Genomic DNA, 25,860 nt, shown 5'->3' on the forward strand with positions numbered 1-25,860 from the left:
ATGGTCACCCTTTTCCTCTCCCACGGTTCAGATCCCTACGTGAAGGAAATGATCGAGGAGGCCATGCGACACATCGAGTCAAAGTCTTGCGTCAAGTTCGAAGAACGTAACGGCCAAGAAAACTTCGTCAACATCGGTTATAGACAGTGAGTGAAGCTTTGATGCAACAAAAATTCCAGAGAAATTTTTAGGCAGCTGGCCACATCGAGTACACAGCATAAAAGAAGGGTTTCAGCTTAGATCAGCTAACCTTTGATCTGCAAAGAGAGAGCTTGGCTTTGACTGGTTAAGGCTTGGTTTCATCTGGTTAACCTTTTAATTAGCTGTGAATATTATACTGTGCGCCCGAAGCCGGCCCTTCTGAGCACGAGGACGCGGGTTCGATTCCCGCCGCGGCGGCCACTTTTCTGTAGGAGGATAAAAGCAAAAACGCCCGTGTGTACCAAATTTCGGTGCAGGGTAAAGATCTCACGGTAGTCAAAATTTATCTGGAGCCATCCACTACTGCGTGCGTACGCCTGCGTTGCGTCGGGGCGTTAAACCCTACAACCAATCAATTATTTAATCATGCCTTTGTCTGCCGTTGTGGTCCAACTCGTGGCGTTTTCCGAGCTGAGCGGTTCACTCCTCGCGCTATCGGCATTCCGAGCTCTCTCCAGTGAAGCAGCTCATTGGGTGATATCTGCAGGGTGGTTAGACGCCGCTTTCCAACGACTCCTCAAAGCGTCCAGCTTCCGCGAAAAGCTACGAGAAGGCGAACTGGACTGGCCCTTATGCATGGACAAGGTCGCATGTGTGCGGCGGGCACTGCAAGCCGGCAGCGGCGGTGGTGGAGGCTACCAAACGCACCCGTCCGCGAAGCGGTCGTCCCGGCGGGTGACATGATGCGTTGCCAAGGGCAGGGGTAGCTGCGTTCAAACGAACGTCGAGTTCCCCGCGCCGGGGAAACCGCTCTAACCAATTAGCGAAGTTTCGCTTTAAAAAACCAGAAAGACTTCCTTTCCAGGTTTCGACGTCATCTTGAATGTAGGAAATCAGATGACATCCCTACAGGGAAACCCAGCGGCCCTGTAGCACCGCTTCCAGTGTTCGCCTGATTATGGGACTACCTAACGCTGAAATACGCCGGACGCCGAAACGTTGGACCACGCCCGGACCATGGACGCTGTAACACGCCGGACGCGGAAACGCTTGGATGCGGCGCGCACTGAAACACCCCGGAGACCGCGCCGTCTCCAGCGGATAGCGTGGCGATGCTCGTGCTAGGCCTTTTTTCTTAAACAGCCTTGTAAATACAAACCCACATAGCTGTTACCAGAAAATACAGAAGTTCTTGCTTCACAGAAACATCAGTAGCGACAGAAAATTTCGCCTGACTCAATTCAGCACTTTTCAACTGATTTCGCCCTGCTGACTGCAGTGTACCATCATTGCGCTCAATCGCTTCGAAAGAAAATTCATTCTCCCGGATAAAAAAAATAAACGAGAATCGACAATAAAACTGGTTCCTTATATTCCTTAGGGTCACTAAAACACAAGTAAACAAATGTTTCATGAACCTGTTTTATTTGAAAAGCAATGCGTGAGAGAACGTGAGAAAATTAAAATAGAAAGCCATTCCTTAGCTGGATTCCGTTCCTTGGTGAACCTTGATCCGTTGACAATGCATTCATACAGCAACGCCTAAGATGATATCCTGTGGGGAAAAGCGCACGTCTCTGCGGTGCAGCACTATCTCGAAGAGTACGCACGCACGATGCCTGCTCAAGTCACGCAGGGGTGACTGCAATTTCAGTCAACTGTCGATGCACATCGCACGTATCCGAAATCACGCTGCCTTTAAGATTCGTCGTAGTTACTCGCATCAAAGTGTGGGGCACTACGGTTTATCGCCGCAGGAGGAATCCTCACTTCGAGATGCTTGGAATCCGGACCACTGTTCTTGCTTTTATCACAGCTTCCGCAGTTTTACATGTTGCTGCTGTCACTTCCCAGAGACATAAGATGCACGTTTTAGCAAAAAAGTTACGTGTAACTTCAATTAGACACAGCGTAGATGTGAAATGTGGACGAGCCACTAAGCCACGCAGCCACCGGCAAATTTTGACCAAAAAGAATAAAAGCAGGAGGGAACAAACTGTTCCCCGGCAAATCACGAAAACTTGTTCCGCGACCCCTCCTTACCCTTCTCATTTCCTAGCATTGTGGGCTCCACCGCCTCGCCAGTGCTGTCGCGCGACAGTGCGATGCTTCCCCGAACTTTCTTCCGAACGGCCGGGCTAGAGCGAAGGCGCGCGATTTCTTTCTTTATACATTTTTTTTAACGCGTCTTCGTAATGCATGGCTTCACTGGCGCCATTTTTTTTCGTTTGCACATAGGTAGCGGCAACTGATTAGCGTTATTTAAAACTTATTTTCCGTAGTAAAACTTCATTGGACACATGCTTCGCGTTAAAATAAACAGGTTGCACACTAGAAAAAAAAACAGCACGCAGATTGAGACAATAGGGCTCTCAAAGACAACCCAAAATTACATGTGAAAATGTAAACTGCAATAATTACCGCCTTCAAAAACCACGTCTTGCTTGTCCTTTGTGCGTCCGTTTTGCCGACGGGCTACCCTTCTTGCCTGATCCTTTCATCAAAGATTGTTTGTTGTGCAATATATTCAACTACAATTAACTCAAACGACCCCAGGCATTTGTGAAGGTTCTTTATTTATACGTTTGTTTTGTTAGCCGGCTGCACTTTGATGTTCCAACATTACCGTGATTTGTGCTAACTGGCGTTGTTCATTGCAGATTTGTAGCCGAGAGTTCGGGGCATAAATGGGGTACGCCCTCTCCAAACAGAGGTTCTTTACATGTCCCGCAGAATTGGAAATTTTTGATGCGCACGGCGTCCGGAAGCCGGGTCTAGAATGGCGTCGCCAGTTCAATGACAGAGGAGCGATGATTTTGAAAATGGGCATCCGCTACTTATCGAGTTAAACCAAGTGCAGAGGCCAACAAAAGGAAGCAAGCACGCAAATAGCGCTCGCGTGCACGCACACACACACGCACACACACACACACGTCCGCACACACACATGCATGCACGCACACACACACACACTCCCATGCACTAATTGCGCTAAATGACACTTCGCGCTTTTGCATCAAATTGGAGAGCTGAATTTTAGCGCACCAAGATTTGTCGACGGGCGGAAAAACTCCACGAAAACCCAACCATAAATAGTTTAGTTGTAAAACATTAATAATGAAGGGGCCTCATCACGGAGCCATATCTTCACGGGGGGCCTATGCGTTTCACAGCGATCTCAGCTTGATGCTCAGGCATTAAATTTCAAGGTACATAAAATGAAGTTAAGCACAATCCGAGAGGGCTTGCAGTCGCCCTTTATTACTCTGCAGTAGAGATGTAGTGCGTCGAGTAGCATATTGTTGGCACTATAGTAGACAGGTACACCTGTCTAGAGAATCCAGTCAAAGGGAATGCTAGGCCAGACTTTCTGGGTATTCCTACCTAAGTTTAGTAGGGAGCGTTGAAAAGAAATTAAGATAGAAAAAGAGTGACGCGCGTGCGGGCACACACACAGACAGACAGACTTACAGACAGACAGACAGACAGACAGACAGACAGACAGACTTACAGACAGACAGACAGACAGACAGCCAGACAGACAGACAGACAGACAGACAGACAGACAGACAGACAGACAGACAGACAGACAGACAGACAAGAACACCCACACATACACACACCGACGTGTGCACACATGCGCGCACACCAATGCACACTCAGTCACACACACGCTACTTCTAGGTGCGGTTCTCACGTCAACAAAGAACTGGTGACCTGAAATTTCTCTCTTCTGAGAAGAGAAATTATCGTTGCTCTTCTCATTCCCCTGGTAACCCGTTGCTATGCACCTTGAGGAGAGGAATGCCGATCTTTTTGTTCAAGAGATAGCACAGTGTGTCGTTTCTATCGACTGTTTCCGTGCACGTCGCTGCGCCTGCAGCTGGTGCTTCCATTTGTCGCACCTTCCGCAGATTAGAGAGTATCGGTATGACCGCCCTCGCCTTTTGAAAGTCGTACCATGATCCCCTCATCTAAACCTACCTTGCCATTAGTAAGCAGCGGATCAGTTCCTGCTTAGTAAGAGGACCGTGAGTAAAGTTACGAGATCTGTCGTTGTGTACGTACCTGCGGTAAAAGTTCTGCCTCAGAGCCAGCAATAAATCACACCCCTCCTGCGTGGCGGCAACGGAAATGAAACATGGGCGATACTTTAGAGACGAATTTATTAGGTGGAAATGTCAACACAAGCACGGTGCTATGCGCCACTGTCTGCTACTTACCTCCAAGTGGGAGCTGCTATGATGCAAGGGCAGGTAGCCATTCACTTCATCTCGGTGCCCCCCTGCAAGCGACGAAATAAGCACTAAGATAACTTCCAACCATAAAATGGGTAACTGTTTCCTCGGATGATAGGATTGGGAATCACTGGCCCAGAACAGCGATTTTCGCTATTACCTCGAATGTGTGCCGAAGCACTATTTACGGTGGAAGAGTGGGAGGACAGAGAGCGGCATAGTTTTTCGAGACAAATGCGCCAGGGATGGTCAGCGCTAAAGTCGTGGCTGACAGGCAGGGGACACTCAGAATGGGTTGGGCAAGTTAATACTTAGGCAGGGCCTTGGCAAGGCTCACGCTGACGACGTACCTCCAAGCTGTCTTTTCAAGTACCTCCATTTTGAAAAGCTCGAGTCACAAGAGCGGGTGGCATTGCATCACCACTAAAATGGGATTGCGGTGAAGTACTAAACTAATGAGCCCTGTATCATGCTACTATGATGAATTTCTTTGCCAGCCACATCTGCACAGCGGTGGCGCTATGTGCATTGTTTGATTCTTTTTCACAAGTTTATATGGACGCCCTGATCTGCGAGTGTCTCTTTCTGTGGTGCCCAATTTGAATTTTTATTTAAATTCAATTTATTTTTTAGTAAGAACTAGATCGTTCTCTGCTCAAAATCTCCTGCAATATTTTGACCATGGCCGGGCAATCGTTTCAAGGCATATCACAGAGGGCGTAAAGCAATGCATAGTCTTGAAAAAGGTACAAAATTGTAGGACAGCGGAGTACTTGAAATCGTTAAAGGCGCTAAAGTGTGCATGTTGCCAAGTCAAAGTAGTGTGCGCTTCAGGAACAAAATATACTGATAATAATAATATTAATTAAAAATCAGCTCGAAGTATACGGATAAATGTATATCTAGCTGTTCCACTTAATTCTATATCCTCTTCAGGACAGCGGATCATGGTAAATTGCTTTGAAGTTATTCGTAATGTGCAAAGTTTAGTTTACTCGGAGAGTTACTACCTGTGGGAAAACGTTTCTTTGTATACGGTTAATGCTATGTAGGTTCAAGTGAGGGTTCTGGAGGGCTCAGAGCGCCGGAAGCCATTAAACGTAACTCGATGCGTTACAATGTTTGGTAAATACTGGGACGAAAAAACCGGTAATATCTATAAAGTTATCTTGCTGAGTTAGTGTTCACAGTCAGAGCCTGCTGTATTCACATTATACGCGTTCGAAAACAGAAGTACTCGGTTCCTGGCAGCCACTACCAACATAAAAAGTTTAGTGTGAAAGCGCCGCTCTACTCCGACAGCTCCTGTGAAATTGATGTCCCCGCAGTGGCCACGCTAATATATTGCTGCACCAAGCCACTAATGTACCCCACAGTGCTTCGCTGATTCATTGGCTCATATATGGAGGGCTGTACTTTCATTGATAGGGAAGCTGGTTACATTGAGATTTGAGCATGTGTCACTGGGTCAAGGCACAACGCACACATACCATACGTCAGTATTTACTGGCGTGGCGTTCCAAATGTAGAGCAGAGCCATAAAATAAATCAATATTAGCTATTTGATACATTATTTGATGCATCCAAGTGCGGCTGCTTTCTGGAAAGAAAGATACTGGAAATCAGAAAACAGCGAGAGAAAGAACGCCTCGAGTCTTGCAAAACAGACTCTAAACGAGGGTGAAAGCAAATCGCGAAACATTGGAAGCGTCTCATAAAGCATGGCGTCGTAAGGTAGGGAAGGCATGTGACAGCCGGATGTGTGCGCATTGCTGAACGTTGTGGCGGGCAGTTTGTAAGTAGAGCAGACTCATATGGAGTGTTGGTGAGCGACTTAAAAACAAACATTCACACACTCCTCGTGTAATGGTTTAGAACCTTTCTAAGCCATAGTTCCCCAGCAGTTTTCTCTGGGAGCGGCGTGAGAGTATGCGATTGTCTTGCGTCACAAGTGCTGAAGAAAACATAAAATTATCCATGATCAATGTAATTAAGGACTAATAGAGGTAAATTCAGAAATGGTTAAATCAGCACCATCCTATATTTCCCTCCTGCTATTCAAAACATTGGCCTTATTTAGAAAAAGAGTGCTGATACTACACAAAGTGAGTTTGACGACAAGGCACAGATACTAGACACAGTCAATGTCGCAATTAACTAAATGGCAACACCACAACCTCATTCCGCCTATCAAGACCATGCTTTCAACGTTATCAGACTGGACGTGTTGAATAGTTCTACGTAGGGTTATGAATGCCAAAAATATTTTTATCCGTAACATAAACAGTTGTTTAGAGGCCCTTTGGTCCCATTTTGTTTCTAGAATTGGCTGCCAGGTATTTTACAAGAAATACTTTTTCAAAGAATGTGTACCCAATTTAGACGAGCGAGATTCGCAAAAAACATCTTCAGTAGCACAAGCCAGATGTTTTCAGTACTTTCAGGCCGTAACTTCCCTGCGTCAGGCCGCGTGCAGTCATATGGATGGATTCGGTGATTTACGGAAAATTTTTTGTCCTCGCCATGCATAAATTACAATATTTGAGAAAACAGCTGGAAAGCTCGGGATTAACACAAAAACCTCAAGCAACAATACCGAAAGAGTTTCGAGGTGGTGCCTTTGCAAAAAATTGCGAGACTGGAAAACGCAGACAACTTCCAGATGTGCGAATCGAGCTGGACGGCCACGCCCTACGTGGCCCGCACTGATAGAAAACCCAGCCACCCTTGTTTTTGAGGTCCGCTGTGGTGGCTACACAAATCGGGAATGTTCTACAGCTACAGGTTGCGCCACGGGACATCTACACTTCGGAGACCAAGCGACCGTGCTGTATCCTCTAGGACATCTCTCCCTCGTATTGATTAGATAATTTTTCTAGTAACGCACATTTGGCGTACTGATTCATAGGCTCTGTACTTACACTGTAATGAGGCCGAGCCGGAGACTTCCCGTGTGACTTGACTACGTTAACAAACCCATGCCTTCTACTGTTCTACATCGCTTTTTCTGTCACCCATGTGTATGTGCCATGCAGGGGCCGTTGTGCATCGAATGTGGGCATGCAAGTCGGAGAGCAGACACTAGCGCTTGACCCCAGCCTTTGCCCTAACGAGGGCCCGCTGATGCACGAGTTTCTGCACGTCTTGGGTTTTTTCCACGAGCACAGCCGCCCTGACCGGGACCAGTATGTCACCGTGCATTGGGACAACGTCGATCCCGGTGAGTATACTTCTACACTCGGTCGGTTCATATATTTATGCTAACTTGACCAAAAATGTTACACGTTGCCGATCAGTTTAAATAAAAATTATGTACCTAACTACCCTAGGCAATAAATCGAAAGGCATGAGAAGACATGGAGCGGGCTGTGCAGGGCTTGCTGCTTGATTTCTAACTTGGTTTAAAATGTTTTTAAAAAAATACGAATTTTTTTCGTGACCGTCAACTCCGAAGAACTTGTAGCTTGACCAGCGCAGGTGTATACGTCCCAGCCCATTCGCGACAGGAGCACTGCATTGCAATCTTGCAGGAAAGGAATCCTGAATTCATAATAAAGGTATTGAAAGAAAAAAACAATTGTGTAAGAGAATATCATCTCCGTTGACATCATTAGCCTGTTCACGTATACTGCGAGACTAACGCCTATGCCTTGGACTTCCTACAGTAGAATCGTACGCCATTCGTATACATTTTCACCCCTCCTGGAGAGCTGGATTTCCAATGAAGCAGAAATATGGCAGTGGTACATCCGCATCAATTCAAATGAAGAAAACAACTTCCATAATACATAGAAAATATAAATGTGTCAGAGTATACATACCTCCTCTACGACACCTACATAGAATATGTTGTATTACCACTAAAGCTCAAGACACATGAGCGTAAACAACACGATAATCGCATGTGACTCATCGTGGCGACTTTCGCGCACAACCGGTTTTTGGGGTAGTACGCTTGTCCGTGGAGGCTCACGACGTGGGACTGGAAAGCAAGATGCATACCTTCATACACCTAGGCGCCACTTACACTCCTTAAAACAATATATTTTCTCTCATGGACTCACTCACACTCCGTCTCACCGCCCATCCGCCCCGCTCGCACTCACGCAACTTACACTCCCCGCTCACCGGGACCACTCGCACTTACACGCGCTCATGTTCACCGGTCGCCATCACTACTCAAACTAACGCTCTCCACTTTTCCTCACCATTCGTACTCACTCGCCCCCACTCTCCCACTCTCACGCTCACCCCTCGCTGTCGCCACTCGCACTCACCCGCGGTAGCGCTCACTACTTGTCACCCCTCGCACGCGAGTGGCGCAGCAGACCCTTCATGGGTCATGAAACGGAACAGTATCTGTCATTACGGCGTCAGAAGTCAATGCGAACCGTATTCCTAATTCAATAGCCCCACCGGAGAGTTAATGACACTCACTGCGGTAGGCCCCGCAAATCAGGCGAGTAGCGCGAGTGCACTCGTCTGGTGAGCGGGAATCACGGCGAGTGGCACTCGTACTCGTGAATGGTGAGCGAAAATCCTTGAGAGTGGCTCTCGCACTCGCGAGTGGTGAGTGGGGCTCACCGCGAGAGGCGCTCTCACTCGCGAGTGGTGAGAGCGGCTCTGTACGAGTGGGGCTCGCACTCACTCGCACTCACACAAGTCAGTCCAAAGCTATGGCGAGGTTCAGTCATCCCTCACACGGGATGGTGAGGGGGGGGGGGGGGAGTACACTCGAGAGTGAGCCTGCCGGCCTATTGCCAGATTGAATCGTACTGTCATGGCGATCATCGTGCCGCCGCAGCCAATGGCAGCCCAAAGGTGTCGTCGTAATGACGTCACTGGAAGGGTATCTTTCAAAGCCTCGCAGAGGCACCAGTGGCAGTTGGAAGTATTTTGAAGGGGGCATTGCGGGACGGGTTTGCGTGATCTCCGGCAGCAATACAGACATCTGATAACCTGGTGAACACATTTGTCCAGCGGTACCAGCAGCAAGGACGAGCGGAATCGTCGGTGATAAAGGCCCCCACACCACTTTATTGATCATATAAAATCCAATGTGTAACATAGTAGCAAAATTCAGTTTTACATAAAGTTGATAAATGTTTTCTTCTCTTGCACATATTTAAATCGTCCGGAGCGCGCCTACAAAGGGAGGCAACAATAGAGCGAAAACCCTGGGCGGAGGGACGTGGAAAACACGTCACGCGCATGCCCCGGACCATGTGTCTCAAATTCACGCGTACGACTAATCGGGGTCTCCGGCGTAACTACCGGTCGCATGCCAATCGTATGCTGTATTCGTTGATGTGTCTCGCGTTTTATTTTGGCCGCCATCATACGACTGTAGTGCAGCCGCAGCAAATGAAAGCACGATGGGATGCCGCGCGTCACAACGACGTCACTTCGGCAGCTTCGTGCGAGACCCCGAGGAGGCGCTATATTCGGGAACAAGTTAGGAACGGCAGTACCGTATGTACGGTATAACTCCGCCTAATCGACGGACCTAGATGTCAACAAGCGCGCGCGTTTTTCAGGAAATGTCTGTGAATGCGTGATATCGCCTGCCTTTTCTCACATAGTTTATTTCTCGTCACTGCAGTAGTTTATAAGCATATTAATCCCTTAAAATCACGAACACAGCTCGTGCCATGTTCAAAATATTTACAGTAACGCGCTACTTGCACCGCGCGGACTTATATCCGGCTGCAGTGATGAGGCACAGCGGCAACTTAAGTTGCCGTTCTTAAGTTGTAACCGAGTCTAGTAGCAGTTCCGAGTATTTAGAGACGTACCATGGTGCGCGCTCGCCACCGATCCCCCGCCCCTGCGTAGGAAGGGGTTCCCGCGGCATGTTCCTCCCTCTCATTTTTCTGCCGCCTCCACCATGTTTTCTTTCGGAAGTAATTTGTCACAGTTCGTTAGACGGCTCATTTCTGCGCGAAGTTGACGGTGAGAAAAAGCTCCGGCGACCCCTTAGACTAACCATAGAAGACATAGTTAACGCGGCAGGCACCGTGCATGAAACAAGACAAAGCAGACAATGACATATGTTGCCAGCGGGGCCAACAATGTGGACTACGAAATCCTCGGTTCTCAACATTTCCACACTGCTTTACTGAAGTTATAAAATGCAGTATATAGTGTAACAGCACTATTCCTTTTATTCCAAGTTGATGAATGTTTTATTTTAGTCCTCTTATTAGTCTTGTACATATCTCAATCGGCCGGAGTGCGCCGAAGCAGGGAGGCAACTATGGAGCGAAAATTGTGGGAGTAGCAATGCCGACGACATACCGCCGTCCCGTATCGAAGCATGAGTGTCAAATTCACAGCTATGGCTAGTTGCGGCAGCTATATTTCCGGCCAGTCAATCATCGCATAGGACCTATTCGTCGGACATGCGTAGACAGTATACATGCCCCCGAAACCCTGACTGCTATAGAGCACACCCGTATGTTAAAATATCAACATGCTACTGGACCGGCGTGTCTTACATACAGTACCATGTGGCGACAGGAATGGTTTTATTCTAGCATACTGAGGATACATTAAAATACATTACATAGTAGACACCCAGTGGTATTCGTACATTTTGGTGGCCAGGAAAATTTCTGTCACTGGAAAAATGACGTTCTATTGGTATTGTCAATAATACTCCGGACCGAAGAACCCTCGTAAACGTGAATTCTGAATATTCGCGAAAGCTGGTCACCTTATCTTCTTCGCTCAGTTCCATATCAAGTACGTTGACACAGCTGTTGCATAAGTGTTCATGTCCAAAACTGCAGCATCTCTCATCAGCGAACTGTACTATGTTGTTCATCGTGACGTTACGATGAACGCTGTGCAATAATTATTTCCCGTTATGAGATGTGGGTCTATTCATTATTTATATATATAATATACTCATCATAATTCAAACTAGAAGGGACCCAAGGATTTATTTTGAATTATCAGAAGCATGAAAGATGACTAGATATATGCGCATATATTTATTCATAGAACATTCAAGCAAAATATTAAAGGCTATTCCCCCTTTAAACACAGGAATGGATTGCGGCTTTATCTTAATTGCATGAGAGTTAAAAACAAAGTTTTCGATGCCAGCGTAGGGCAGCCGGTTAATTGCAGGAGTTTCTGTAGCGGGCAAGAACTTTAAGCAGGTAATTGGCATCATTCATGACTGATATTGTGCTAAAAGGATGCAAACGGGCAGCTAATGCAGCAGATATTGCCCGGCAAGGACAAGCAAGAAGTACGAAGTAACCGAATCTTTAAATTATGGCTAGTGTACTGTACATATTGAGAGAGTCGACGAAAACGCTTGAGGTCTGCTTTATTTGCGATCGCCGGGCACGGCAACAAAAGAAAAGCAGCCGTTCCAGCAGTGGAGATGATGATCACCCGTCGAGAAGGAAGACGAAATGAGATGATGATGAACTTGCACAATGTCGAAACGACAACGAAGCATAAAAGAGATATTGGACACTCACGTTGCAAAGCCTCTCGTATGCGAAGTTCACGCTCACACTGTTACTCCACCTCGGCTGAAGCAGCCATCCTGGCCGTCACTGTCAGGTAGAGGAATCGCGGCGATGGAAAGGTTTCATCCGGGAAACATGCACGATTTCAGTTCCACGGCAGCGACAGTCAGCGACCCCGGAAGTAGGCTTTACACGGTAATTGACTGGTGAAATGTGCTCCAGGAGCCTGTAAGGGCCGATTAATCAGGGCAAGAGCGCCTCGCATCATCCAGGAGCACGGAGAGGAGTGGCAAGCAAAACTTCTTCACCAGGTTGAAAACAGACCCAACGATGCTTCTCGTCATGGCGAGATTCGTGGTTGTCTTGGCAGGCCACCGTCTTTGAAGGGGCAACACTGCGACAGTGACAGGGTTCAGAAACAAACTGGTCGGGAAGATTCGTTGTTGGAGGAATAGGGGGAAATGGAGAGAGGCGTCAAGTACAAAAGAAGCAGAAAGACCATATAGACGAGGAAAAATGGGGAAAATCTAGTGTTTTGTTGTCCAGCGGTATTCTAGGCGTAGGTAACAAACGGTAAAATGGTGTCCAAATTAGGGTGGTGAGGGCGAACGCAAAAGGAAAGAATGTCCGGAAGAGACCGCTGGAAGCGCTCCGAAAGGCCGTTTTTTGGTGGGTGGTAGCTCAGCGTAGTTTTATGAGTGGTTTCAGCGGCTCGAAGCATTTCGGAAAGAGTAGAAGAAAGGAAACTTTCGGCCACGGCCACGGAGAACTCGGGGTGGATCATGGTGCACGAAGATTGCTCACAAAAATAAATTTGCAACTTCTGAAGTGCAGCCCGACGGAATAGCAGCAGTTTCGCCTTACTGGTCAAGTGGTCCACTGCTGTAACAACCCTCCGATGGCCGGCTGCGGTTACAGGACGAGGTCCGTACAGGTCAATCCCGGCGATATCGAAAGGAGCTGAAGGGCATGAAAGTGGTTGGAGCGTCCCCACTAGGGTCGAAGTTGTTCCTTTGAGGTGTTTTCATGGCTCACACGACGCACAATTCTTGGCGACGCTGGTCCAGAGGCCGGGCCAAAAACAACGGGTTTTGATGCGATCATATCTCCTCTGAAACGCAAGGTGACCAGACAAACGTTGCCATGAAAAATTCGCAAAATATGTGATCTAAGAGAGCGTGGAACGACAGGAACCCACTTGTCGCCGGCAGGGTGGTAATTGTTGTAGTAAAGGCCAGCCCTATTCAAGAGTTTAAATGTTTTTGAGTTGGCGGTGTGAAGGACGGTTGGATGGTGGAGCTGAACCGTCCAAAAGGTCTATCAGGTTGCTGCAGTACGTGTCGGAACCCTGAAGAGACGAGATCAGGACGAAGTTCCGGGCTGACAGGTTCCAAGATGGCAATAGGGATTGCTGCCGCTTGCTGAGCAGACGCTAAGCAACTGTCCTTCGTGGACAGAGGACACGGTGGAAGAGTGTCGTCATCACCGTGTTTCTTGCCGGTCTCGTAAATCACGGTAAAGTTGCACTCCTGTAGGCCAAGTATCCAGCGGCCCAGTCGTCCGTTTACGTTTTTGATGGACGACAACCAGCAGAGTGCCTGGTGGTCGGTTACAACAAGGAAATGACGTGCGTACAAGCCGGGCCGGAACTATTAAATAGCTCAAACGACGGCGTGGCACTAATTATCGTTAATGGTATAGTTTTTCTCGGCTTGCGTCAACGTGCGGCTGGCATACGCAATTACTTGTTCATTAGAATCAATAGAAGAGGCAGTGCATTGCAAGAGGACAGCCCCAATACCATGGCCACTGGCGTTTGCGCGGAGTATTGTTGGGGCGTTTTCATCAATATGGCTAAGCACAGGAGAAGAAGTGAGGGCCTGCTTGAGTGTTATAAACGCTGTCTCAGATTCTTCAGACCAGTCAAATGATGAATTGGCAGTGAGAAGTTTGTGCAACGATGATGAAATTGTAGAAAAGCTGCGAATAAAACGACGGAAATACGACGGCAATCCTATGAACTGCGAAGGTCTTTCTGATAAAGAGGGCGGAGAAAAATAATACGGCCGTAATTTCGTCGGGATGAGGACGAGTTCCATCTTTGCTCACAGCATCACGCAACACTTTGATAGATTTATTTTCGATGTGATTTTTTTCCATTGAGTTACAGACCGGCATAACTGAGGCAAGTTCAAACTTGATCCAGGTGGCGGAGGTGCTCTCTAAACGTAGAAGAAAAGATAACAATGTCGTCGAGGTAGCACAGACACGCTTTCTATTTCAATCCACGAAGAACACTGTCTATCATATGCTCGAATATGGCTGGGGCGTTGCAAAGGTCAAACGGCATGCAATTAAATTCGTACAGTCCATCGGGTTTTGCGAAAGCGTTTTTCTCTTTATCGGCCTCATGCATCGGCCTCATACCATCCAGTACCCGGATGGAAGATGAAGACTAGAAAAATATTCTGCGACTTGGAAGGTGTATAAATCATCGTCTATCCGAGTCATCGGGTACATATCTTTGAGCGTGATTTTGTTGAGTGCCAAATAACCTACACAAAATCTCACGGAGCCGTCTTTCTTTTGTACTAGCACCAGTGGTGGTGACAAGGAACTCGCGCAAGGATGAACTGTTTCTCTGGAGCATGTCGTCGACGTTTTCTTGGATAATGTTATGCTCTTTAGTCGAAACGCGGTACGGGCGTCGGCGAACGATGCAGGAACTATCCGTTTAAATCCGATGGGTGGCTTCGATATTTGCCCCAGAACCGAGGTGTGAGAGTCGAATATTGTCTTGTGTTTGGCGAGCAGGGTCAGCAGTTGTCCGGTTTCTCCTGTGGTAAGGGAAGGGTAGATAACTGCACCAGCTGGAACAGACTGCAATTTGTGATCCGACGAATTATTCGTAGGTGATAAAGAGAGAGAGGAAGAACAGCTGCAGCGCCATAGCGGGGAACCAAAGCAATTGTGGTGTTTGTATGTACCAAAATGCTCTCGGATGTCCTTTATCTGTAGCGAGAAAGGCGGACCCATTTGAACAACGCAGAAGGCAAGGGGGTATTAGCGGTCCTTTAACAAAGAAATATACGGTTGGTGCAATTACCACGCAGCCGTCAACAATGTCGTCTGAAGCCACTCAGATTACAGTTTCTTTGCCCGGAGACAGGGTAAATTCCGAAGTAGTGGCCAGGCGTAGCTCTGGCTCGTCAGCAACACCAGCCAGGTCCGTTTCGGTGATGTCAATCATCGGTTTTCCACAGGAGATAACAGCACTTGGGGATCGCAAAAAGTCCCATCCTACAATTATTTCATGAGGGCATGAAGAGAGTATCGCAAACTGAATGTGATGACGAATGCTGTAATGAGCACACGCACTGTACAATGTACTGAGAGTTGAATCATGGCCGCGTTTGCACCACGTGAAGCTAAACCACAGTAAGGAGTTCTCACTTTGTGTCGTCCACAGCACAAACTTCCATTAACTATAGATATTTGGCACCAGTACCTACAAATGGTTCAACGATAATTCCTTCAACTGTAACAGTCAACGTAATTCATGGCCGGTTAGGGGGACTTGCATTGTTCCTTTGTGACGTAGGTTCACCCCGAGATACTGCCGCGTCAAGGTTTCCGCACGGTTCTCACCAACGTGGGAGGGCGGGCGCAAGGTTAATGCAGAGCGACGGTAGGGTGAAGGATGGCGTCTAGCCTGGCGCGAGTCTTGAGGGAATTTGATAGCATCACGAGCAGGCAAACGTTGGCGCGGACGTGGCGAGTAGATGCGCTGACGAGGGCAGTAGCCGAATTAATATCGCATTCGTATGGAGCGCCACCTTGGCGCTCGTCCAGCTTGCATCGTCGGCAAAAACGAGAAATGTTCCCTTCTATGCCACAATAGTTGCACACTGGCCGGTCACCCGTTGGCCGTGTTGCTTAGCACGCTGGAAAAAATGGCGGTGAAGGCACAGGTGCAGAAATTGCTGTCAAGTGACCGCAATCAGCCGGGGAAGTGATTGGCTCCATAGGAAGCGTTGGTCACGAAAAAGCTTGAGAGTAGGACTGGGCGTCTAGCAGAGCAGGATGACCGTTCTGTTGAACGGTGGTCATACACGTCAGCTCCTGCTTTTTCAGGTCCCGCAGGCCATGGGTGTGGACGTGGGCGTTCTGGAGGCATGTTCTGTCACCCTGCTGTAGCTCCTCACGGATGATGATGATCATCATAACCATCACCGGCCTATCTACGCCCACTGCAGGGCAAATGGCTCTCCCATTATTCTCCAATTACCTCGGTCCTGTGCCAACTGTGACCAATTTATCCCCGCAAACTTCTTGATCTCATCTGCCCATCTTACTTTCTGCCGCCCCTGCAACGCTTGCCTTCTCTAGGGATCCACTCTGTTACCCTTAATGACCAGCGGTTATCTTGCCTTCGCAATACATGCCCTGCCCACGTCCATTTCTTCTTGTTAATTTCTATTAATACGTCTTTAACACCAGTTTGCTCCCTGACCCACTCCGCGCTCTTCTTGTCCCTCACACCAATCATTTGTTACACCTATTTGTTACACATTGTTACACCTATCATTTTCCGCTCCATTGCCCGCTGAGTAGTTCTCAATTTAAGTTGAACCCTCGTAATGGGCCTCCAAGTTTCTGCCCCGTAGGTGAGTACCCGTAAGATGCAGCTGTCATACACTTTCTTCTTCAGCGACAATGGTAGGCTGCTATTCATTATCTGAGAATGCCTGCCCCATTCTGATCCTTCTAATTATCTCTACCTTATGGTTGGGATCCGGGGTCATCACGGATGACCCCACGGATCACGGATGATAGTCCGGATGATGACGGATGATGATGACGGATGATGATGATCACGGATCACTGGGATCACGGATAATAGTCCGAATCAAAGTACGGAGGTCTCAATCCGAAAAGGAGCCTCTAGGCGAACAATCTTGTTGAATGCGATTGGAATGCGGCTTGTGCAGGCGCTGACAGATCGTGCACACGTCCGCAATCATGGTATGGTTCTGTACCACCAGAGCGAAATAGGAGATCCCCTTCATGACGTGATGTAGTTGGTCGGTTTCCGACATGCGCTTCTCAGCCCATCGGCAAAGCTCGATGACATCTTCGATATTCGAACAGTAGGTCTCGTACGGGTGCTACACCCTTGCCGCAAGTTTCTTTTAGGCACCATCTGACCGAGTTGACGAGGTGCCAAAAAGTTTACGCAGCTCTTCCTCAGCTGTGGTGCAAACAGAAATGTCTTCCTCATTGTTCAGAAACTAGGTCTTCGCCCTTTTATTCAGGTAAAACAAATCATCCTTCCGCTTCAACGTATGGTCCCATCGCTTCAAAACGCTTACCCGTTTCGATTGATCCAGCCAATCTTCAACATCGTCACCCCGGGCGCCAAAGAAAAAAAATCGCGCCAATCTACCCTGTGAATGTGGTTGGAAAGAAAAGCTGCAAACGGGACGCACGGCGATTGCCCATACGACATGACGTAAAGTTACTCACGTGGCTCTACAAATATTGAAACTAGAGACGAGTGAAATGCACTTAACCACACCATTTATTACTTCAAAGATATATTTTTGGTAAGATTCAATCATTGCACGGACGGTGGTAATCATTGCACGGACGGTGTGTAAGCATGCACGGTGGTTGCGCGAGCTGTATTCACGTTGTACGTGAGTGGAAACTTCTTTTTTTTTTTATTTAAAGGAAGCTCAAACCCAGTGTTGGACGATATCGCTTCTCCGCCTCTGCCGCCACCGACGGAGGAGACGAGATCGGCGGCAGATTCATTGGAGGAGGAGAAATAGCAGGAAATACTTTTATTCAGATTTGGGAAAAGCCCAGAAGGCGGCCCAGGAGAGTGGTTCCTTCTTCACTGGAGCCCATATGCTGTCTGCGCCGCCTGTGCTCTGTCCACCAGCTGAAGCTTTGTAGACAGAGAAGGGCTGGACATCAGCAGCTCCCATTGCTCTTGTGGCGCAGTTGATGGGAAGAGAGGAAGGTGTTCAGGGCTAAAGTTGCACGCTCCGATGATGTGTTGAAGTGTTCCTACTTCTGAGCAAAATCACCTTGAGCAATCTTGGATCCAAAGCTGGATCCAACCGGGGCGATGTGTTTATAGGTGGAGGGTTAGAAACTACGAACGGTGGCCGTCAGAGCCCAGATCAAGCTCCGGCGTATGGGCTCCCTGTCTGTTCACCAGGCAGGGAGCTCAGGGACCTCTTTGACCATCAGGGTAAAGTCAAAGAAGAAAGTACCCCCGTCCACTGCTTCTATACTATGATATATGGCATTTTCTAACCCCCCCCCCCCAGACGTGATCTGCCCCCGAAAAGGGGCCGCACCGAAGTTTCATTTCCACCTGTGTCAACAACTGTCTCTTCAACAAACGGGAATAACTATTCTCGTTTTCTTGTGATCGAATCAGCTGACCCAACGAGACCCGTCGCTTCACTGTCGGTATTCCTTGTCTCGAAATTTCTGCAAAGCACATTACGTGAAAAGTATGAAGCCAAAAAGCTCAGGACAGGAGAAATCCTTGTCGAACTCAACAATAAAAAAACAATCCCGCACACTTCTTGCCCAAAATCGCATCCATGATCTGGACATCAGGATCACGCCCCACCGTAGCCTGAACAGCTCCCAGGGTGTGATTTCAGAGTCGGATCTCCTTACAGAAACAGATTCCGACCTTCTTGAAGGGTTAAAGGACCAGGGCGTCACAGCCGTGCGCCGCATCCCGATGCGCAGGGACGACAAGATAATCCCCACCAAACACATTATCCTGACCTTCGACCGATCGACACTTCCGCAATATATAAATGCAGGCTACATCCGATGCTCTATTTACCCGTACATACCGAACCCGCGCCGCTGCTTTAAGTGCCAGCGGTTCGGGCACAGCACAAACTCTTGCCGCGGCAAAACAACCTGTGCGAAATGTGCAGCGCAGGACCACCCCACTGACAATTGCCATTCCGACAACCTCACATGTGCAAACTGCAGGGGCCCTCATGCGGCCTACTCCAGGAAGTGCGAGAAATTCCAAGTGCAAAAAAAATCAATCTAAAAGTGACAGAAAACATCACCTTCCCAGAGGCGCGGAAGAGGTTCGCCTCTTTCCCCCTGGGGAGGTACGCCGACACAGCATTTACGAATAGGCAGTCGCCTGTTCGGACGTGCTTTTCTGGTGCTCCGACAACAGCGTGCTTCTACAGTGAAGGACAGCGAAACGGCAGAGACAGCGGAGGACAGCCGAAGCTGAGTATTTACCTGCACGGTTTCTTTCTTGTTGTGTCGGGGTTTCAGCCGAGATGACGCGTAGAAAGCTGGTACAGTGTGGTAGCTGTCCGCGGCACGTAGACGCAGAGGAGTTTCAGCGGGATGGCGGCGAGGCAGACGAAGGGGCAGGTACGTGTCGGTTATGCGTAGTGGTGTCGCGGCTAGAACGCGTAGAAGCGGATAACTCGGGGTTAGCTAAGCGGGTTGCAGAACTGGAGGCAGCGCTAAGTAACGAACGCGAGGAACGGAGGGCCGTTGAGGGAAAGTTAGAAGTAGCTGAGAGGAAGCTAGAAAGGAGCGTCATTTCGCCAACAAATGACGACCACCTCGGCCCATGCAGCGAAGCGGAGGCATGCGCCGAGGGGACACCGGGGGTGGAAGCAACGATAGGCAACAGCTACTCCCACGTGCTGCGAAATAGGACAGCAAAGCCAGTCGATAACCCGGGTACCAGTACAGAGCGGCACGTGGCAGATGATAGCGTGGTAATCATTGCGGGTGACTCTAACATGAAGAGGAGCAGCGCTGCCATAGTGGAAAGGGTAAAGGGGGATAAGCGTGTGAAGGTGGGGGGTTTCCCAGGTCAAACGATGCAGACGGTGATGACTGCAGCGAAGGGGCAGCTGGCCTTGTCTAGTAAAGCCAGAAACCTTGTGGTGATTGCTGCGGCGCTTAACGATGTTCTAAAGGGAGAGGGGGGAAAGCTTGGCCAGGAGATAGCGAAGGGGGTAAAGGACCTGCGGGCGACGGCCCCAAATGTGCGCATTGCAGTCTGCACCGTCCCGGAGGTGATGAAGCAAGGCGTGCACACCGAACGGGTAGTACTCGCTGCTAACAGCGAGATCGTGAGGTGCGGCAGGGAACTTGGGCTGGAAGTGATAGACGTGAACAGGATAGAGGGCAGCATCGGACATCGGCAAGCTTTTCAGTGGGGCGGGATTCACTTCAGCCCCAGGCTAGCAAATAAGGTGGGGTGGCGCTTAGGTGGGAGAGCGGTAGCTTTTTTAGGGGGCCCCGCGCAGCTAAGGAAGGCAAACTAGGAGACAAAGGGGAAGCAAGAGACATGCACACTCAACGCGGGGAGGCAGCCAGGCCTAGAGCTAAACGGAGAACCCACGGACGTAACTGAGAGCCTTGACAGAAGCCATTTAAGTGAAAACAATGGAGCAAACAATTCTGTAAAAGACAAAAACAGACCCCGTAAGCGGAAAGGGAAAAACAAATGCAATAAATATTTAATCAGCTACATAAATATGCAGGGAGGCAGAAAGCCAGATAAGTGGGTGGAAATTCAAAAGCAACTTGAACGGGAAGGAATAGACGTGTACGCTTTAGCCGAGAGTCACCTCCGGGACCTAGAAGCCCCACCTATCATAGACAATTATGTCTGGGAAGGTTGCAACAAGACCACAGGAATGAAGAAAGGGGGAGGTGTTAGCATGCTTATTAAACAAGGGACCGACTGGCAGAGAGTGCATGAAAGTTTTAAAGAGCATCTATGGGTAAGAGGCACCATAGAGGGGAAAAATACATGGTTAGGAGTGGTGTATCTGTGGACCGGTAGTAGTGCTAGGGAGGAAAATGAGGAAATGGTAAACTGTTTGAGAAGAGATATAAGCGAGTTCAAAGATTCGGGCGAAATAATCATAGTTGGAGATATGAATGCCCATATAGAAGGTTTGGATGGATACACAGACCACAACGGTTCTCTAGTTATAGATCTATGCCACGAAAACCGGCTTGTAATAGTAAACACGGAAAGCAAGTGTGATGGACAAATAACGTGGGAAAGGGGTAACAGACAGTCTAGCATAGACTACAGTTTAGTATCCGAGACAGTATACGGAAGGCTGCGGGAAATGAGGGTAGATGAAAATGGAACAGACAGCTTAGGAAGCGACCACAAGCGATTTAGCTTGCACTTTGGAGGGGCAACCCGGAAAAATGCAGAAATAGGTACAATAGGAGGAAATAATTTGAATAATGAGCAGTTAAAGATCATCGCTGATAAAGTGGAAGATGAAATCAATAAATACCCAGGCAAACATTGGGATTACGACGAAATGATTGCGTTCATAAAGGGTAAGATGAATGAAGTAAAGGAACGAAACCGATGGAAAGGGAAGAGAAAGCCGAGAAGCTGGTGGAATAAGGAAATAAAAGAGGCTATTGACCAGCGAAGAAAGGCATCGAGAGAACATAGAGAAGCAAAAAGAACTGGTATGGAACCGGAGGTAGTGAAGGAGAAGTGGGAGGTCTACCATGAGAAAAAACTAGAAGTGCAGAAAATGGTGCAAACAAAGATCAAGCAGAAAAGCGAACAATGGATGGCAGAAATACGGAAAAAGGACAAAAGCGCATCCAAGAAGTTTTGGAACCATGTAAAATCACTAAGCTCAAAAAACAATAACCATCAAAAATTCCTGATTGATGAAGAGGGGGAACATTTAGAAGGAGAGCACGCGTTGGCGCATATTCATCGAGTGATTAGTGAGAAGTTTAGGACAATAGTGGTAGGGAAACCTGCACCGATAACATCAGCGCCACAAAAGACTGCGGAAAGGGAAATAAGTTTGAGCAACCTTGATTGGAAAAAGGCAGAGCAAAAGGTTTCCCCCCAGACAGCAGTGGGCCCGGACGGAATACCAATGCAACTGATAAACCTACTTGGACCTAAAAGTAAGGATTCGTTTATGAGGGCAATAGATAAGGTGATAGAAACCAAACAAATACCAGAGGACTGGTTAGAAAGTAGGATGAATTTAATATATAAAGGCAGAGGAGACAAAGCCAGTATTGATTCATACAGACCACTCACAGTAACGTCAGTGGTGTATAGATTCGTAATGCAGGCGATAAAATCAGAAATCCAAGCATGGATGGAAGGAGGAAAAAACGTTTATTGCTCCCATTGAACGGATGGAAGAAAATGAAATACTTGGGGAACTGCAGAATGGATTTAGACAAGACAGGCGACTGGATGACAATCTGTTCGTGATAACGCAGTGCATTGAAATTGCGAAAGCACAGAATAGACCACTATGGATTACGTTCTTGGACATTAAAGGGGCATATGACAACGTAAACAGAGAACGGCTGTGGAGAATGTTGAAACTCCAGGGATTAGATGACGAGTTAGTACAGTTCCTTATAGCAATCTATAAAGACAATAGAGTGCACCTTACTTGGGAAGGACAGAAATGCGCCCAGCAGGTCAACATCCATCGGGGACTGAAACAGGGATGCCCTTTGAGCCCAATACTGTTCATGCTTTACATGGCAGAGTTAGAAAAGAAAATTGAAGAAAGTCAAGTAGGGTTTAGCCTAACCCATATGCTGCAAGGCGAAGTGGTACAACAGCATCTTCCGGGAATGTTATACGCAGACGACATTGTTCTTTTAGCTGATAACCAAACCGATATGCAGCAGCTAATAAATATTTGCGGCCAGGAAGCCACTGACCTCGGATTAAATTTCAGTGCAGAAAAATCAGGAATAATGGTTTTCAATGACGGTACCACCGACGTAGTGTCTATCCAGCAAGGCGAATTACCTAGAGTGAAGGAATATAAATATTTCGGAGTGTGGATAAACGAAGGGGATAACTACTTAAGTACTCACGAGGAGCAACTTAAGGTTAAGGGAAAGCGAAACGCAGCTATAATGAAGCATAGAGCTCTGTGGGGGTATAACAAATATGAAGTAGTAAGAGGAATGTGGAAAGGAGTAATGGTTCCGGGTCTCACGTTTGCGAATGCTGTACTCTGCTTAAAATCAGACGTTCTATCAGGCCTTGAAGTAAACCAGAGAACGGTAGGACGGTTTGCCTTAGGCGCGCATGGAAAAACAACTAATGAAGCAGTTCAGGGAGATATGGGCTGGGCGTCGTTTGAAGTTAGAGAAGCTCAGAGTAAAATATGCTTTGAGATGAGGTCGAGGGCAATGGATCAACGAAGGTGGGCAACTAAGGTTTTTAGGTACCTATACTTGAAAAGCGTGGACACGCAGTGGTTAAGAAAGACTAGAAGGCTAACGATGAAATACGGAAAGAACCGTGGGGAATCCAAAACAGCCAAGGTAACCAAAAAAGAGGCAATGCAGATTGAAACGAGTAAATGGAGGGAAAAAATGGAAGCTAAAAGGTCGTTAGAGATGTACAGGGCTGAGAAGATGAACATCAGAAAGGAAAATTTCTACGATAATTCCCAGGGCAGTGCTTTGCTTTTTGAGGCTAGAGCAGGTTGCCTGCGAACTAAGAGTTTTGTGGGGAAGTATTCACAAAATGATGGGGTATGCGTGGTCTACGGAAAAGAAACAGAAACTATGCGGCACATCGTGTTAGAATGTGAGGGTATCCATCCAAATCTACATGAAGGGAATATTGGGCTTTCAGAAGCCCTAGGATTTAAGGGTATCACAGAGGACGTTACCTTCAAGGCTGTCGAGGGGACGAAAAGAAGATTAGAATGCTGGTGGACGAAAAGCAGAGAGGGGAATATTGCCTAGTACAGTTACCACCTGTAACAGGAAAAAAAAAGTATTTTGTGCCTAATAAGCTTTTTGGGCCTGCCCTAAGCAGCGCTAGTATTAAACCAAAAGTGTAAAACATATGTATATTAGTCCTTTTTGGTAAGATAACATGTCATCACCCCGATACAAAAGGGAAACCAATAGAAATCATCATCATCATCATCACCGGGGGGCGGAGCGGCGTCTGGTTTCGGCGGGGACCCAGTACCGCGAGTCGGACTTGGTCCCGTCCCCGCCCCCTCACCCCCCCCCCCCCCCAGGGTTGCCCCAGGCAGCCCAACCAGCCTCTGCACCGCTCGCTCACCCAGCAGCGGCTGTGGTTTCAACAACATCTGTTGGGGATGCCGCTACATCCACTGCTTCCTCTCCACCGGCCCAAAGCACACGCAAGGGCACGGAGATGGAGACGGAGGCATTTCGACGGAAGCTAAGCAAGGGCGCCCCAGTGTTCAGCGAGTACGTGGACGATACGCTGTTCGAGTTCTTATAGCGCGAAAGAAGCGCGGGACGCGCCATTAGCAACCGGCTGCTGTCTGAAGAGGCTGTGAAAATAGCAAACAGCATGCAGTTAGGTAACTTTGTAGCTTCCAGCCCCTACATAAGCAGGTTTGGAAGCACCGGTTCGGCGTTGCAATGTGCCACACCATGAACGAGAGCCAGAGGGCGCCCGAGGAATCTGAGGAGGCAATAAGCGCCTTCCGGACTTCCGCGAACTTCCTGCGATGGCGAAATGACGTCAAAAGGCACTTTAAGAAGCCGTCGCGGCAGCAGGTCCTTGTGGCGCGCTGCTTCAAGAGGTGTGGCATTGCAAACGCAATCGATGGCTCCGAGGACGGCGACCTGCACGGCGGGCTGGCAGATGTCGGAGCCGTGGTGCCAGAAGACCGGGGCGGACTGGAAGACGAGTGCGCTGAACTGTTTTTGGCTACAGACTCTGAGGAGCTTTTCGATGGTATCGAAAGTGACGAACAGCAGTAAGATCAAGCCGTGGCACCCGAAGACTGAGGCAGCAGAGTGCTGCGAATGTTTTTTTTTTGCTGCTAAGTTTTCCAATGGTTTCCAAAGGAACTAACAGTAACATCTTTTGCGTAATAAAGTTCATATTCCTAATGAAAGTTTAAAACAACGCGCACTGCGTTTTTTTTTGTAAAAACATTTGTCGTCGCCATCTTGAATTTTGGTGCCGTTCCGGGATACCGCCCCCCCTTCACTTTGCCGGTAATTCCGCCTTGCTGAGGGGGGGGGGGGGCGCTTGCTCGGAATTTTACGTAGGTGTTGTTCGAGGGGAGCTGGTTGGGGGAATCACCGTAAACACGTTGAAACCTGAATTACACATTAAGCGGGTACATTTTAACGACGGGTCACTGTTATGACATTGGTATTCTGCCAATAAGCAGCACTGCGGTTTGTATGCTTTACAACGCCTGTCAAGTTCCTCCTATGTGCCTGTTTAGGCATACATGCATTTCCATTGGTGCTATAATACGTCGGGACAAGTTGTATTTATGCTTTGGTTTCTTTTGTATACATACTCCTTTCGTGTTACTGCTACAGCCATTCATTCTCAGGTACTTTAACGGTTGAAGAAGTTAGCTAATTTTACTGGGGTTAACTCAATATTTCGCTGCTACAAACACTTTTTATTGTGTTGCAGCTACCACGAGGAGTTTCGAGCTTAAGAGCGAGACTGAGGCCGACCCGCTGGGACAGGAGTACGACTACGAGTCCGTGATGCACTTCCCGCACGACGCTTTCAGCGCGAAGTTCGATGCGTCTACACTGACACCCATTTTGGAAGGCGTCGACGTTGGTACACTTGGCTTGGGGTATACGAGTAACTTCTTAACTAACACCGACATCAAGAAACTGAACATGCTTTACAAGTGCGGCGAACAAGCTGCCTGACCACGGACAACTAAATTACGTTGGAAGAACAGTAGAATCTCGATTAACGGAAATCGCTCAAACGGAATTGCCGCCTAAGCGTAAGAGTAGCCTGTAAGTTGGTTCGTTTCGTATCAAAATAACATAATAAAATTCTCGGTAATCGGAACTAAAATTTTCGCGTCACCCTGTAGACGGAACCAGAAATGGAACTTCTTGTGAAGCCCATTGGCATGAGAAGCAGCTTTTTACGGTTCCAGCTATTTTGTTTG

General features: G+C 48.0%; 1 protein-coding gene across 1 annotated transcript; it reads left to right on the forward strand.

Annotated features, from left to right (window-relative positions):
* Window positions 1–25,624, forward strand: LOC144163902 (high choriolytic enzyme 1-like). The gene is made up of 3 exons (XM_077694569.1): window positions 1–146; window positions 7,415–7,599; window positions 25,359–25,624. Exons 1-3 carry the CDS (start codon window positions 1–3, stop codon window positions 25,607–25,609), a joined length of 582 nt encoding a protein of 193 aa, XP_077550695.1. The 3' UTR covers window positions 25,610–25,624.
* The last annotated feature ends 236 nt before the right edge of the window (window positions 25,625–25,860 follow it).

The sequence above is a fragment of the Haemaphysalis longicornis genome, unplaced genomic scaffold, assembly GCF_048455015.1.
Source record: "Haemaphysalis longicornis isolate Haplotype H1 unplaced genomic scaffold, Haemaphysalis longicornis Haplotype H1 scaffold_13, whole genome shotgun sequence".
Lineage (NCBI taxonomy): Eukaryota > Metazoa > Arthropoda > Arachnida > Ixodida > Ixodidae > Haemaphysalis > Haemaphysalis longicornis.